Genomic DNA, 15,603 nt, shown 5'->3' on the forward strand with positions numbered 1-15,603 from the left:
GCAATGCTACAACAACATCAGTTAAAATCTACACACTTAGATATTTAATTTGTAAAAAAGTACTGGGCTAATTTAATTAAATGGAAACTTACTCGGATCTTGTTGCTGCTGAAATGACTGCATCCACTGTTGCTGGCTTAAAGGCCACTGCTGCCAAGGTTGACCACCCTGATCCCACATCATCAATTATTAAACTTCAAATGTTGAAAAGCTACAAAATAAAAAGATGTTTGTAATATTTTCCCCCCGAAGGCCTCAATAAATGAACAACTGCCTAACAGTGCACCTTGATATACCTTAGGTGTAATTTCTGTTCTCAACTGATACAGTAGGTTGCAAGGGGCACCTACTGAAAATAACAAATAAAGTATTGTTCTGCAGCAAAGTTTTATTTTAAATTCAAACCATTATAAAACAATTATGAACTCACCATGACCATCAATTTCAACAGTAACTTGTTATTTACGGTGTCTTTAATGTGGAAAATATCCAAAAAATCTTCACAGATGCACTGGGCAAAACAATGCACATTAAACCAGATGATGAGATATTTGAAGTGATGATCAAAAGCTTGGTCAAAGAGGTGGGTTTCAAGTCATCTTAAAGGAAGATAGAGAAGTGGACAAATGGAGAACGCTGGGAAGGAATTCTAAAAAAAATGAGGTTGCAGCTGCTAATGATGGGGTGAGAGATAATAAGCTGCAAAGAAAACTGAAAATAAAGGATCAGAGGTATTAGGGTGTTGTAGCATTGGGAAAGGTTACAAAGGTAGGGACTGCAAGAACATAGGCAGACTTTAAAAAGGTGAATTTTCAATGTGTGTTTTCAGGGAACTGGAAGCCAACGTTGGTTAGTGACAACGGAGGTGGGGATGACTGAAGCAGATTGGCTTTGAGCTGCTGCAGTTGAGGTTAGAGGTTGGAGATGGAAAGTTGGTCTAGAGTCAAGTTGACGACGGCACCAATGAAGGTTTCAGCAATCTGGTGATGGTGGGCAAGTGGGTGCAGGAGGCTGGGTGACATTTATTAGGTGGAATTAGACAGTCTTTGTATTGAAGCAGGAACAGATAGGGACAGAATTCAGCTCAGTGTCAAACCAGGCACTGAGCTTGCAAACAGAACAGTTCAGTAGAAGTGTTTGTCAAGAATGAGAATGGAGTTAATGGCAGGGGTACACATTTATTTATTTTATTTGCCCCAACATTTAGATGCTAGTATCTGAGATTTGTCTGAAACAGCTCGTTGGACAAGCAACGGAGAAGTCAAGAGAAGTGGTGGAGAATTAAGAGTTGGGTTTCAACAGAAAAGCATGTGAGCTGACCCCATGTTTAGCTGATGAGGAGGATGGTGTAATCAATTATGCCAAAGGATAAAGACAGCAAGGACAAGGAGTTGAAATGCATCTAGGCCACAAGTAATGCCATGACTTTTATCAGGCCCATACTGATGTTATGGGAAAAGTGTAAACTTAAATGATTGAAACAGGAAATCTGATAGATTGAATTTACAGAAAATACTGCAAACACTGAGGTCAAGCAGCATCTGTGGAGGGAGAAACAGAGTAGGCATTTCAAGTATATGCTCCTTCATCAATTCTGATAAGAACTTCAGAGGCAAGAGGGGAGATGCAAGAAAAACAAGTGACAGAGTTTTTCAGTTTTGTGCAAGGAAGCAAATGAATGAATGTGGCTAAAAGAGAAATCCATGAGCTTCTTACATTAATTGTTAAGAGTCAGCAATGGGAAGGGGGCTTAAGGAAGTGACTCAATAGTAGAAAAAATGCTGGTTGCTCTTTTTCCACCAGGATGATCTGGACATATTGACTTTAGCAGGGATCAAGTAAAGCTTGATATAATCCAGCCAAATCTGATGGTGGAGGACTAATCCAGCTGTCCCCCAGATACTTCTGAAACAATTAGAAATTTCTAAGTGTAATTGTAAGCAAATCAGGGTGGGAAAGTAGATGGCAACTGATACAAGATGATGACTGGAAGAAGTCTCAATGATTGAAACCACTGGAGTAGACAAGCTATAGCAAAGTCAAATATGGGCAGGCATTTATATGAAAGTTTGAGGGACGACAGTGCTTTTTAAAAAGGATAAAGGGAGCAGAGACGGAGACTGGAATTATGAGCTCAGCAGAAGCTGAGATAAAATATCTCAGGAAGAAACATGGTTGCTAGGTGGGGGATTTGATTTGATTTATTGTCACATGTATTAACATAGTGAAAAGTATTGTTTCTTGCACACTATACAGACAAAACATACCTATCATAGAGAAGGAAACGACAGAGTGCAAAATGTAGTGTTACAATCACAGCTAGAGTCTAGAGAAAGGTCAACTTGATGCAAGGTAACTCCACTCAAAAGTCTGACAACAGAAGGGATTATTTAAAGGGTGAAAAGCTGCAGCATGCTACAGTGCAGAGGGACCTGAGGGCCCTTGTGCACGAATTGCAAAAACCCAGTCTGTAGGTGCAGCAGGTGATCAAGGCAGCGAATGGAAGTTGGCCTTTATAGCGAGGGGGGTAGAATATAAAAGCAGGGAGGTCTTGCTGCAACTGTACAGGGCACTGGTGAGGCCACAGCTGGAGTACTTTGTGCAGTTTTGGGCCCCGTATTTGCGAAAGGAGATACTGGCCTTGGAGGGAGTACAGGGAAGGTTCACCAGGCTGATACCGGAGATGAGGGGGTTAGCCTATGAAGAGAGATTGAATAGACTGGGTCTGTACTCGTTGGAGTTTAGAAGGCTGAGGGGGGGTCTTATAGAGACATACAAGATAATGAACGGGCTAAATAGGGTAGAGGTAGAGAGATTCTTCCCACTTAGAAAGGATAACAGAACTAGGGGGCACAACCTCAAAATAAGGGAGGGGGCAGTTTAGGAGGAACTTCTTCACTCAAAGGGTGGTGAATCTCTGGAATTCTCTGCCCATTGAAGTAGTGGAGGCTACCTCGTTGAATATATTTAAGTCACAGGTAGATAGATTTCTGATAGACAAGGGAATTAAGGGTTATGGGGAGAAAGTGGAACTGATTCACTTCAGATCAGCCATGATCTTATCGAATGGCGGGGCAGGCCCGAAGGGCTAGACGGCCTACTCCTGCTCCTACTTCTTATGTTACGTAAGCTGTTCTTGAGTCGGTTGGTACATGACCTCAAACGTTTGTGTCTTTTTGCCCAAATGAAGAAGGTGGAAAAGAGAATGTCCAGGGTGCATGGGGTCGTTAAATAGGCTGGCTGCTTTGCCGAGGCAGCGGGAAGTATAGACAAAGTCAATGGATAGGAGGCTGAGTTAGGATTTTAAAAGGACATCAGAAGAATGGAAAAGAATGAAGTGCGTGAAGGAAGGGAAAGTGACAGGGAAAAGAAAATGAGATGTACTGTTTATTCTGAATAAAATGGCCCCCATTTTTCCATCCACAAAAGTCATGTTTTCACACATACTTGGCATATAAGTTGATCACCCTTTTTCAGCCACAACATACTATATTCATGTTGATAGCCTGCCTGAAGTTTTCACCTCATAAATGTAAGTTTTACTGACCTGTACCTTATAACTGAGCTCAATACAAGTCCACTCTTTGCATTAGATGTCAACGGCTATGAGGAGAGGCTGAATAAACTAGGCTTGTACTCGTTAGAGTTTAGAAGAATGAGGGGAGATCTCATTGAGACATATAAGATGATGAATGGGATGGATAGGATAGAGGTGGAGAGACTCTTCCTGCTCAGAGAGGACAGTAGGACTAGGGGGCACAGCCTCAAGATAAGGGGGGGGGGGGGAGAGAGGTTTAGAACGGAGTTGAGGAGGGACTTCTTCACTCAAAGGGTGGTGAATCTCTGGAATTCTCTGCCCGTTGAAGTGGTGGAAGCTGCCTCGCTAAATATTTTTAAGATGCGGGTTGATGGGTTTTTGATAAGCGAGGGGATTAAGGGTTATGGGGAGAGGGCGGGAATGTGGAACTGAGCCACGACAGATCAGCCATGATCTTATTGAATGGCGGGGCAGGCTCAAAGGGCTAGATGGCCTACTCCTGCTCCTATTTCTTATGTTCTTATGACATTTCAAAATAGCCATCACCCATGCCAGCAATTCATTTTCATACTTGGCACGTAAATTGACCCTTGCTTTTGAAGGGATTTTGAGGCTTCAAAGGTCAACTTATACAGCAACATGCTATAGTGGTTTGGCAATATTGTGGGTAAAGTTGGGTTTGGCAAGGAGGCTACAATAGATGGTGAGGTGTAACTACTTGAAAGCCAAGTTTCAGCCAAATTCAAAACATCAGTGCAATCACCCACAATTGGATTGTGCACAGCATGACACTGATTTCATTTATTGTCACTTGTAGTGAAAAATATTATTTCTTGTGGTATATAGAGAAAACATGCCATTCAACGAACACATAAGAGAGAAGGAAAGGAGGGTGCAGAACAGTGTGTTGCATTACAGATAGGGTGTAGAGAAGATCAGTTTAATATATGATAAGTTCATTCAAAAGTCTGATGATAGCAGGGAAGAAGCTTTTCTTGAGTTGATTGGTATGTGATCTCAGACTTTTCCTAGATATTGTTCCTCAGCAAAGCTTTTCTACAGCAAAACGCAATGGGGGTAGATTGGCTGGCAGATCCTAAGATGGCAGAACGGTCCCTACTTAAAAGGCTCAACAACTGTTTCTTCCATATTATCAAAAATGATGTTTCCAATTTTCTATAGTATGATTTGAACTCAAAACTTCAACACAATAAACACTTTCTTCAAACTGATGAAATACTAGGATGCATTATGGAAATTTGAAGTAGATACAAAATAAGTTGTCATTTTGAGTAACTGACAAAGTAACATTTGAAATATAACATTCAATGTTAGATATCCAACCTGCATAATCGTCTATGTATTGGAAGGGATTCAGAAAAGTGAGACAAGGTGTTTGCTATATATTGGCTCTAAATTAGAATGCCATTACTGAAAGACAGGAGGAGGGAGAAAGAACATTTGGATCTCCAGTTTACTTGAGGGACAACTGATTATGTAGATTTAAAAAGGCTCCTTTCACTTTTAAATTCAGATCTTGCATATGCACATTTGAAATGAAGAAATCACAAGGAAGAACTAAGAACTTTTTTTGAAATACAGAAAATTCCAGGCAAAACTAATCAAACCTTCACTAACTGGCTGAGAAGAGGATTGCAAATTTTTGAGTGAGGAAATTGTCTCCAGTTCTTCATCTTGGACAAACCACTAATGTATTTTTTTCAGAGAAATGGGACAATTATAGAATATAATTCTGGAATCTAAAATTTATATTAAAAACAGAATTCAATTCTCCCAATGGTTGTCCACAAAAAGTTCCAGGCCAGGGTTAAAAATCAGAAAAAGACACTTTGCAATTTAGCTCCATTTAATTATGTAGAAGTGATGAAATATGCAGGTGGGTGTGTCGTTCCAGTGAGGTAGATTGTGCATGTTGTCCATCAGTTAGTTGTTTTCCACCTCTTTGTTATTCAGCATTATCATGAGGGCATAGTTTTACACTGGCTGAATAAATCAAATACCATTTCTATTGTAAGTACTGGTATTTTAGTGATAGCTTAGAGATTGTATTCAGTGATTTCATTCATGCAGCAATAAAAACACAAATCAACACCATTCTTATGATTGAAACTTGAAGATTGAGGATGAAATGCACTGGAGTTCTAATGAATTTTCTTCTGGGGAGCAGGAAGCAACTACACAACTGGCAATACACTAAACTGGTGAAAGTTGATGTTATGAATTGTACACAGTCTTAACGTTATCAAATTATTGATTCGCATTTCATTTTTTTTTAGAAATTACAAGATATATGGCATTATTTACTCATGTACTCTTGCATGCAAGATTAAATACAAATCTTTTGCAAACATGTTTTCCTTGACGAAAAATCACAGTATCTTAGAACATAGAACACTACAGCACAAACAGGCCCTTCGGCCCACGAGTTGCGCCGATCACATCAACACCTATCTATAACCTCCAATCCCATAAAACCCCATATACTCATCCAGAAGTCTTTTAAAAGACCCCAGCGAGTTCGCCTCCACCACCACTGACGGCAGCCGATTCCATTCACTCACCACCCTCTGAGTGAAAAACTTACCCCTAACATCACTTCTGTACTTTCCTCCCCGCACCTTAAACCTGTGTCCTCTCGTAGCGACCATTTCAACCCGGGGAAATAGCCTCTGAGAATCCACCCTATCTATTCCTCTCAACATTTTATAAACCTCTATCAGGTTGCCTCTCAACCTACGTCTCTCCAGGGAAAAGAGACCCAGTTCCCTCAACCTAACTTCATAAGGCATACCTCCCAGTCCAGGCAACATCCTTGTAAATCTCCTCTGTACCCTTAATCTTCATTAAGCTCACAATGTCTTCACAAAACTCCATTACAAATATATATTTAGTCTCCCCTTTTTGGGTAGAATAGTTTCATTCTATAACATAGTTTTAAAGCAACAATTCCTGCAGTCTATTGGCTAAAAAGTACTTAAGATATCCCCAGGACAGAAGAAATATATGTAAGTACGAAATATTACATACCTGTACAATCAAAATAGGATTAATGTTTATGGAAAATATTTTAGAAATTTGAGTTTTATAAGAACATAAACAGTCGACCATACACAGCCCCTTCAGCATGTTCCACCACTAAATACAATCATGGATGGTTTTCTGCCTCAACTCCATTTCCTGCCCATACGTGTTGATTCGTTGATCAAAAATCTACCTGTTCCAATCTTAATTATACTCAACAGTGGAGCATCTACATCATCTGGGATAAAGAATTCCAAAGATTCACAACTCTCAGAACATAAGAACATAAGAAATAGGAGCAGGAGTAGGCCATCTATCTCAGTGCAGTGCTAAATGATGAGCTTTGTATTCTGAGGTTGTTCACATTATAAAACCCCAGTCAGGAGAAGCAACCTCTCTGTGTTTATTCTGTCAAGTCTCTTCACAATCCTGTATGTTTCATGAGATCATCTTTAATTCTCTGAGCTCCAGAGAATAAGGCCCAATCTACTTAGCCTCTCATCACTGGACAACCCTCCCATCAGAAGAACCAAGCTAAAGGGCCATCTTTGCACTACCTCCAAAGAAACTACATCCTTCAGTAGAAACAGAGACCAAAATGGCACATGGTACTCTAGATGTGATCTTATCAAAGTCCTGTACTATTATTCTTGCACTCCAGCCCCCTCATAATAAATATCAGAAGGCCATTTTCCTTCCTAACTGTTTGCTGTACCTGCATGCTAACTTTCTACATTATTTGTTCTCCCTCACCGTGATGTTTCTCAATTGTTACTATCTGACATCTGGTACTGAATGAACGGAAGTTTCCGAGCTGGAAATTACTGTTTCCAATTCTTATGTCAAACTCCATTCCCTTACTTTCAACTTCACTCCTCCTCCTGGAAACAATTGGAGACTAACTTAGTGTGTTAGCAGCCTCCTGAGATGAGCTACTGATCATGTATTTGTGCTATCACAAACACCGCCTATTTCTCCCTCTGTAATTTTCCTATGAGCTCATTTGGAGCTAGAATACTTACTCATGTCTCCATTATCTCTAAACATATTTATTCTACTGTACTCCTGCCTGACCTCCCATCTTTTACCCTACGTGAACTTGTGGGCATCTAAAGCTCAGCCGCACTGTTGTAACTGACAATAAGTCCCGTTCACTTATGACCTTTGATGACTGACCTGCATAGAGACTTGGTCAAAGATGTCTTGATTTTAGAATTCTCATTTTTGGTTTCAAATCCCTCACCTCTTCCAATCCAAATGAACCCTCAGCATACAGCAGTTTTAAAAACTTCTGCTGCATGGAATGAAGGCAGAAGTCACTAATAGCACAGCTGGGAGAACAAAATAGAAACCATCATGGCCCAAACACACTACGTTATGATATAAGCTCTTTATAATTGAACAAACTCAGCCTTTGTTTCTACAACACAAGTGTGAATATCAGTTAAAAATTCAAAATACTGCAAACCTAACACAAAAGGAGAAAAGGCTAGCATTTTACTGTTTCCATTTGTGAAAGAAACAAACTAAAACAAGTCATATCAATACTTGTTCAACTTTCTGACTTAGATGTTCAAAAATAAGTTGAATTCTCTGTTAAATTACACATACATTTCATTCCGGAGAACAAATTAATTTGAGCGGTATCATTTGTTATTAGAACCAGGTTCAATAATGCTTTCCTCAGTAACATAAATTTTAAGCACAGGTGCCATCATCTGGCCAATTTTTCTAATAGGACGGTTTTAATAATTGAGACATTTAGATTTCACAGTTACTAAATTATATCAGAAAATCAAGAGACATGTTTCAGTGTGAAAGCAAATTCTTACGGAATTTACATTTCAACATTAAGAAGTTTAGAATAGTTTTGGAACAATTTTTAGTTCCTATTATTTTACTGCAAAAGGTTGCTCATCAGAGGGAAAACAATACTTCAGATTTTCTTCACTACATTTTGTCATGAAGTCAAGTTCTTTGGGGCTAAAGTGGATCCCTTCTTAGTACAAAGAAGTTTTTCAAGTAATAATATAAGACTCAAAAGATAATATGCACGTTTGGTGGTACAGCCTAATCAAAGATGAAGTTATACTACTTATGCACAAATATCAAATAGAGATTACATCATGAGCAGCTTTAATGAAAGTCATAGTTTGCATGTGTGCTAAGCATTATAGCTATCATTCTGAATCTATGACACACTTTAAAGACTAGATGTTATTGGGCTATGGAGCACTGTCATGTGGAAAAAGACACCTCATTCCAAAAAAACTTCTAACCCATCACCTTAAGTAACAAAATTAAGTGAACAAAAAGGAGACACATTCAAACACTTTGCATCTTGTATTCAATTTAAACTGCAGCCGCTACTAGAGAACCAATCAAGAGAACTCACTATAAAAGAAGTGATATCTACTTCATTTTACAGCAACAGAATTTAATCTAGCCCAAGGTAAGTGTGAACTTTGCTTACTTTCAGGTTAACAGCAAAATAAACCTTTGTGATTTTATGCACATGGTTTATACCATAGATTTAATGTTCCCAATGATGTGTTAGATTATATTAAATTGTGGAAGGGATTTTTTTTTTCTTCTCTGAAAGATAGCATTGACACCAATTTGGGATATAATGCTGAGTGGCTTCAAGAGTACTGCCTTAGCTCAAGAATGGATCTCAAAAGGTACTCATGGGGAAATGGAAGAGAGGTGTGTTACAATTGTTGATTCACTTTAGCTCCTAGAAATTCCTGTAGCTGTCAACTGAATAACTTGCAGCTGGTGTAGTAACTGGAGATAACCTTACTCACTGTCCACCATGCTATCAATCTTGGTGTCATCTGCAAACTTACTAACCATGCCCCCTATATTCTCATCCAAATCATTAATACAAATGACAAAAAACAGCAGGCCCAGCACTAATCCCTGAGGCACACCGCTCGTCACAGGCCTCCAGTTTGAAAAACAACTCTTTACAACCACTCTCTGGCTTCTTAACAGAAGCCAATTTTGTATCCATTTAGATACATCACCTTGGATCCCGTGAGATTTAACCTTAGGCAACAACTACCATGCGGTACCTTGTCAAAGGCCTTGCTGAAGTCCAGGTAGACAACATCAACTGCACTGCCCTCATCTACTTTCTTGGTTACCTCTTCAAAAATCTCAATTAAATTTGAGAGACATGATTTTTCACTCACAATGTGACATACCATTTAAGAGCACTTATGTCCCATGTGGAACACCCAGGGCCAGGCTGCAAAATGGATTTCTGGTAAACAGAGAACTAGCAAAGTTCAGATGGCCTCAAAGTGACACATAATTGAAAGAATCACTCTTCTGTGGTGAACTTTTGAGATGATGACAGAACCAGGCATACCTGCCAAGTTTACTAATGAGATCTGGAAGATTAAACCCATCACTGGAGCCTTGAATTCTTTAAAGACAGCTCTAAATAACACTCAAGTCAACAACGTTACAGACAGGGTGGTCTTCAGCAGGCAAGTATTTGAGAGCAGCGCAGATAAGCTGCTCCTAAACTCCAACAGCAGTCGTGCCTTATACTTTAAAGTTTATTTATTTGTGTCACAAGTAGGCTTATATTAACACTGCAATAAAATTACTTTGAAAATCCCCTAGTTGGCATCTGTTCAGGTACACTGAGGGAGAATTTAGCATAGCCAATGCACTTAACTAGAATGTCTTTCCGACTGTGGGAGGAAACCGGAACACCAGGAGGAAACCCGTGCATCCCAAAGATAGAGGAGTCTAAAACCAGAGGGCATAGGTTTAAGGTGAGAGATACAAAAGTGTCCCGAAGGGCAATTTTTTTCAGAGGGTGGTGAGTCTCGAACAAGCTGCCAGAAATAGTAGTAGAGGCAGGTACAATTTTATCTTTTAAAGAGCATTTAAATAACTACATGGGACGTGCAGACTCCGCACAGTGACCCAAGAAAGGGAATAAAACCCAGGTCACTGTGAGGCAGCAGTGCTAACCAGTGTGGTCCCTTGAGGGTATCCAATCGTGGACGTCTGTTCGATCTATGGTTACAAAAGTAACAGTACTTATTGACGTTTCGTTTGATAATCTTCTACTAGGGAATTTTCAGAATGTGCACAATAAGCAGGGCGAACTTTATGAACTGAGGAAGATGAGGTATATTTCTACCGGACAGATCCCTTACAAAAGTATTTTGTTAGCAACCTTGCGAAATAAACTGTTTTAGTAAGCATATGGACAACTCGGAAGAACAAACTCTACGCACATTTACAGAAACTGAATACTTGACTTTACCCAAAAAGAGCCACTCAGGTGCAAAAATCAATTTGGGATATATTTTCATAATTTTAAATGGGGCAAAAATACACTTGCAGTTAGCAGAATCTTATTTTGGTCATGGACGATTAGCAAATGGCGTACCAAGGTGTAACAGATCTCTCCAAAGACTGGATCCTTTTTTTGTAAAAGAATGAAATCAGTTTCAGGACTTCACAATTTCTCCGTCAATCGTTCCACTTATTAAACTGATAATTTCCTAGTCAGACACGACGGACTCCTGGAATAAATGGTGGCTGATAGACGAAGGATTTGTTTTTATTACAAAACAGCGGAATTGCATTTCATAAATGCTCCAATTCCCGAAGTAAACTGACAAAGCAGGATCATGTTTCCAAGATTAGTTTTGAACTCGACACCATGGCCTGGCTGGAGGGGCGGGGATGTTTCTGCCGAGGGAATATTTGTTGGAAGAGGCTCTCCCCGGGGAGCTGCAGCCACATCGCTGATGTCTGCCTGGGGGCGAAGGCCGAGCTGCAGCTCCACACCGCCCGGGCTCCCGAGCCCGGGACTCCCAGGTTTAAAACCACCCGGTGGCCCGGGGGCCACCGCGGGATCCGCTCCGCGCTGCCCACACCCCCTCCACCGACGCCATCTTCACTCAGCCCGGAGGCTCGGGGCCTTCTCCCGCGGAGGCGGAGACCCAGCTCGGTGTGTCGGTAGGCCCTTCCTCCGGGTGCAGATTCCGAGTTACCCCGCTTTCACCTGCCGTCTTCCCCTCTCTCTCTCCCCAGCCCGGCACAATCCGGTTCTTTCCGCACACTCACCTCCCTCGCTCGGCCGGCCTCCCGCCCGCTCGCTCGCTCGCAGCCCGACAATATGGCGCCCTCACCCCTGACCCGGAAACAAAAGGACAGCAGCGCCCCTGGTGGCCGGGCGGCCGTGTCTGCGGGCGAGGCTGGTCTGCCCTCACTGAAGCGCGCACAGCGCCCACACAACCGATCCCTGGGGCTGGGGGGACTCCTATGGTAAACAGCTCCCCAAATATAACTCCACACTCCATCATCTGGGACAGGGTTTGAGATGGCTAACAGGCAAATTCCCCCCCTCTCCCCTCAATATAATTATGGAATGGATAGATATGTATAGATATGAAATGAAATTGGGGGGGGGAATCAGGATATTAAATTGGATGGTCACCTATGATGGGAATGAATGGTGGAGTAGGTTCGAAGGGCTGAATGGCCTACTTCTGCTTCCACTTTCTATGTTTCTAAACCTTAAAGCACACATACCGTTGGATGTTGGAATTCTGAAACAAACAGAAAATGCATGTCTGACAGCATCGTTGGACAGAGCAACAGAGTTAAAGTCTAGAGCTCGAAGGGCCGAATGCCCTACTCCTGCTTCGAGTTTCTATGACTAAAAAGAGCTTACAGAATAATGTGTGCTAAACTTCACCTGGAGTGGAATTCACCCTGCTGCATTTTTTTTACTTTTAGCCTCCTCTCTGCACTGTTGCCAACTCGAAGCTATTTCTGGAGGTTTCATCAGATGATGGTTATAAGCAACTGGCTTATAATAGGGTCACGATGGGTGCACTTAAGCTTGTTACTACACACCAGTGCATCACTGCATTTTAAAGCGATAGGGATTTTTTTCTATCTCAGTAAGTCTTAACTTAGAAGCTTGCTGGTGTAATCATTTTGAGCTTAAGTTGTACTTGAATACATCATACAGACTCAGTAGTCTTCTAGCATAAGAAGTTCTGACAGAGGGTCATCCAGACTCCAAACGTTGGTTCTATTTCCAGTCAGACCTGCTGAGATTTTCCAGCATTTTCAGTTTTTGGAAGCTCTGACTTACTATTTTCTGTTGGTTTAATTCTGGTGGAATCTCTTTTAAAAGACAGCACTTAAGGTTGGTTTGAGTTTTGCCAACTCAACTGGAAAATTGGGTCTTTCTTGTCCATTGACTCAATGCAAAATATAATTTGTGTACAAAATGTACGTTCTGAATCTCAATAAGTCCAAGAATTTTACAGCAGCAAAGAGAGACCCTTTGGCCCATTGTATCTGTGCCGGCCATCAAGTGTTGGCTTAATGTCTGCTTTTGACTGAATGAACTACATGTTGCACTCCCTTAAAACAATCATTGCATGTATTTCTTGTTCCCATAGATATTTATTGTATAAATATAAACATTAAAATCTATCATAGGTAAGGTAAAGTCTACTTGCTCCCAAATGACTAAGGCTGCTCTCCCTCTCAAAGAGTGACTGGTGGTGATTTAACCTGAGCATCACCAAACCTCAGGCAAGGGGCAAGGCTGAAAAGGTTCATGAATAATCTCAGCAGTACAGGAATTGAACCTGCATTGTGGACATTCTGCGTCAAGAACCAGCTGTCCAGCCAACCGAGCTAACCAACATCCCACCCATTATAGTCTTGAGCTAAAGTGTCTGACATATGTAAAACACTTTTATATATTCTGCTAGATATTGATTGTATATGGAATATGTTCCCTCACTGAGTTTTGACAACATGATCTAAACTCTTTTCTCTCCTTACAGATGCTGCCAGACTTGCTGAGATTTTCCAGCATTTTTCTCTTCTGGTGCCACCACTGAACCTATTTCACCCAAAATACAAAGTAAACTTCACTATCAGTTGATGAAGCAGGTAGTTGCGGTTTTCTAAGCTGAAGGACATTTCAAATAATAAAAATGTACACAATTGATGCAATATCAAATTTACACAATTTATGCACAGTATACATACTGTAATGTTTTCCTTGAAGAAAAAAACTAAGCATGGGGGATTTTCCAAACCTCTCCAACTCAACATTGGAAAGACCAAAACCTCAAACTTCATTGCCATTGGCTCCATTATACACTTTGACAAAAGTCTCTGACAACATGCAACCCATTATTCCAGTCTGAATTATACACTCTATATCCTCTCCTTCCAAAGATTACTTACTTCCACAACATTGGTTGTTTCTGCCATGCTCCATCCCTTCGGCTGCCAAAAACTTCACCTTATTTATATCTTTGTTACCTCTAAACTTGACTCATTTAATCTTCTCCTTACTGGTCTGTTATCCAGCTTGTTAAAGACTTTGTTGCCAATATGCTATCCCACGCTGAGTCCTGCTCACCCATCACCCTTTTATCTTATTCCTATGTCCCAAATTTCAAATTCTCATCTTTAGTGCCACCGTGGTCTCACCCCACTCAATCCCAAAACATTCCTTTCATACATCCTCCTCTCTTAGTTCCTCTGAGTGTGTCTTTTTGGCATTGCTGTCTTAATCCCACCACTGGTGACAGAATCTCTAGTGTCTTTGATCCCATTGTCTGGAATTCCCTCCTGAAATTCCCCATTTTGTACCCCTTAAATAACAATCATTTAAAAACTTACATATCTATAGCACGGAAATAGGCCGTTCACCCCAAATGATCTATCCCAATTTTTATACTCTTAAGAATCTTCAAACAAGTTACTATAGATGCATCTAGTATAATGTGTTAGTAAACAATTATTTATCACTATTCTCTAATGAAGGAAAGGTGTTCAAGGCAAATGCTTGTGAAGCTTGCTTATAGAGTAAAAATTTAGATATTTTTTCATAAATATTCTCATCTTTCCCCAAACTTCTCTAAACAGTTGCACTTAACAAAGCTGGTAAACAGGAAAATGCTATGATGGCATTGTAACAAAATGTTATTTATAGACAGTCGGAATACAAAAAAAACAAACATGAAAGCTGCACTACAGAAGCTCACACTGTAGCAGATGGAGTTTTCAGAGTAAGATGTTCAGAGTAAGCCTATCTGCTATCAAATGTTTTCATATCCATAAAGCATTCCAATATCCCTTGCAAAGCAGATGTTGAAAATTCTCCGGTTTATCTTTGTAGATGCAAACTGACCAGGTTCGGTGCATGGTTGTGATACTTTCTATGGTCAACTAAATTGCTGACATTAAATGAATAATGGGCATCTGAGTGAAATATCAATACTGCCCGTCTAATATTGTTTATAGAATCACAGGAGGCGACCATTTGGCCTATGGAGTCTGTTAGCACCCTGCAGAGTAATGCAATCAGTTTGACTTCTTCACAGTTCTGCAAGTTTATTTCTTTCAAACATCCAAACAATTTCTTTTTAAAATCATTGATTGTTTTCACTTCCACCATCCTCATGGGCAACGAATTCCAAGTAATTATTACTTGCTGCATAAAAAGTTCTTCCTCACATACCCTCCATCTCTTGTCCATAATCTAAAATCTGTCCCCATTGTGCTTGTACCATCAGTTAATGGGAAAAAGTTTTCTTTATGCTTCCTTATCTACGCCTGTCATAATTTAGTACATCCCTATCAAATTTCCCCTCCTTTGCTTCAAGAAAAACAAGCTTTTAATTAAAATCTCCCATCTCCGGACCATGTAAAAGCTTTCAAGTCTTTCCAGAACTGGTGCATCTCTCTAGCTGGGGCCTAACCAGAGCTTTATAAAGTTTCAGCATAATTTCCTTAACTTTGGGTAGAGAGGAAAATAATGCCAAATAGTTTTGGAACCTACAAGATGTTTTGTTCAAATATTTCATCTTGCAGTTTTTAGCCTGCACTGTTTTTATCTATCGTACATCAGCATACAAACACATGGAGTGCATTCCGAACAATAAATCACAATATAGAATTCATTATAACTGGAAGCCATGTTGATACAGAGAAGGACTCCAACATCT

At 40.3% G+C, this 15,603-nt stretch overlaps 1 protein-coding gene across 3 annotated transcripts in view; it reads right to left on the reverse strand.

Moving 5' to 3' along the window:
- Window positions 1–11,764, reverse strand: part of pnisr (PNN-interacting serine/arginine-rich protein) — a 35,443-nt gene extending 23,679 nt beyond the window's left edge. For all 3 annotated transcript variants that reach the window (XR_013887029.1, XR_013887030.1, XM_080192654.1), the window contains exons 1-2: window positions 11,681–11,764; window positions 93–211 (exon numbers count right to left, since the gene is read on the reverse strand). Coding sequence is in view for 1 of the 3 variants with exons in the window: in XM_080192654.1 (XP_080048780.1) it covers window positions 93–183 (91 nt within the window). In the remaining 2 variants the exon portion in view is untranslated. The remainder of the gene's footprint in view (window positions 1–92; window positions 212–11,680) is intronic.
- Window positions 11,765–15,603: the final 3,839 nt, after the last annotated feature.

Source organism: Carcharhinus amblyrhynchos, chromosome 7 (genome assembly GCF_965287045.1).
Source record: "Carcharhinus amblyrhynchos chromosome 7, sCarAmb.v2.hapA, whole genome shotgun sequence".
NCBI classification, from domain to species: domain Eukaryota; kingdom Metazoa; phylum Chordata; class Chondrichthyes; order Carcharhiniformes; family Carcharhinidae; genus Carcharhinus; species Carcharhinus amblyrhynchos.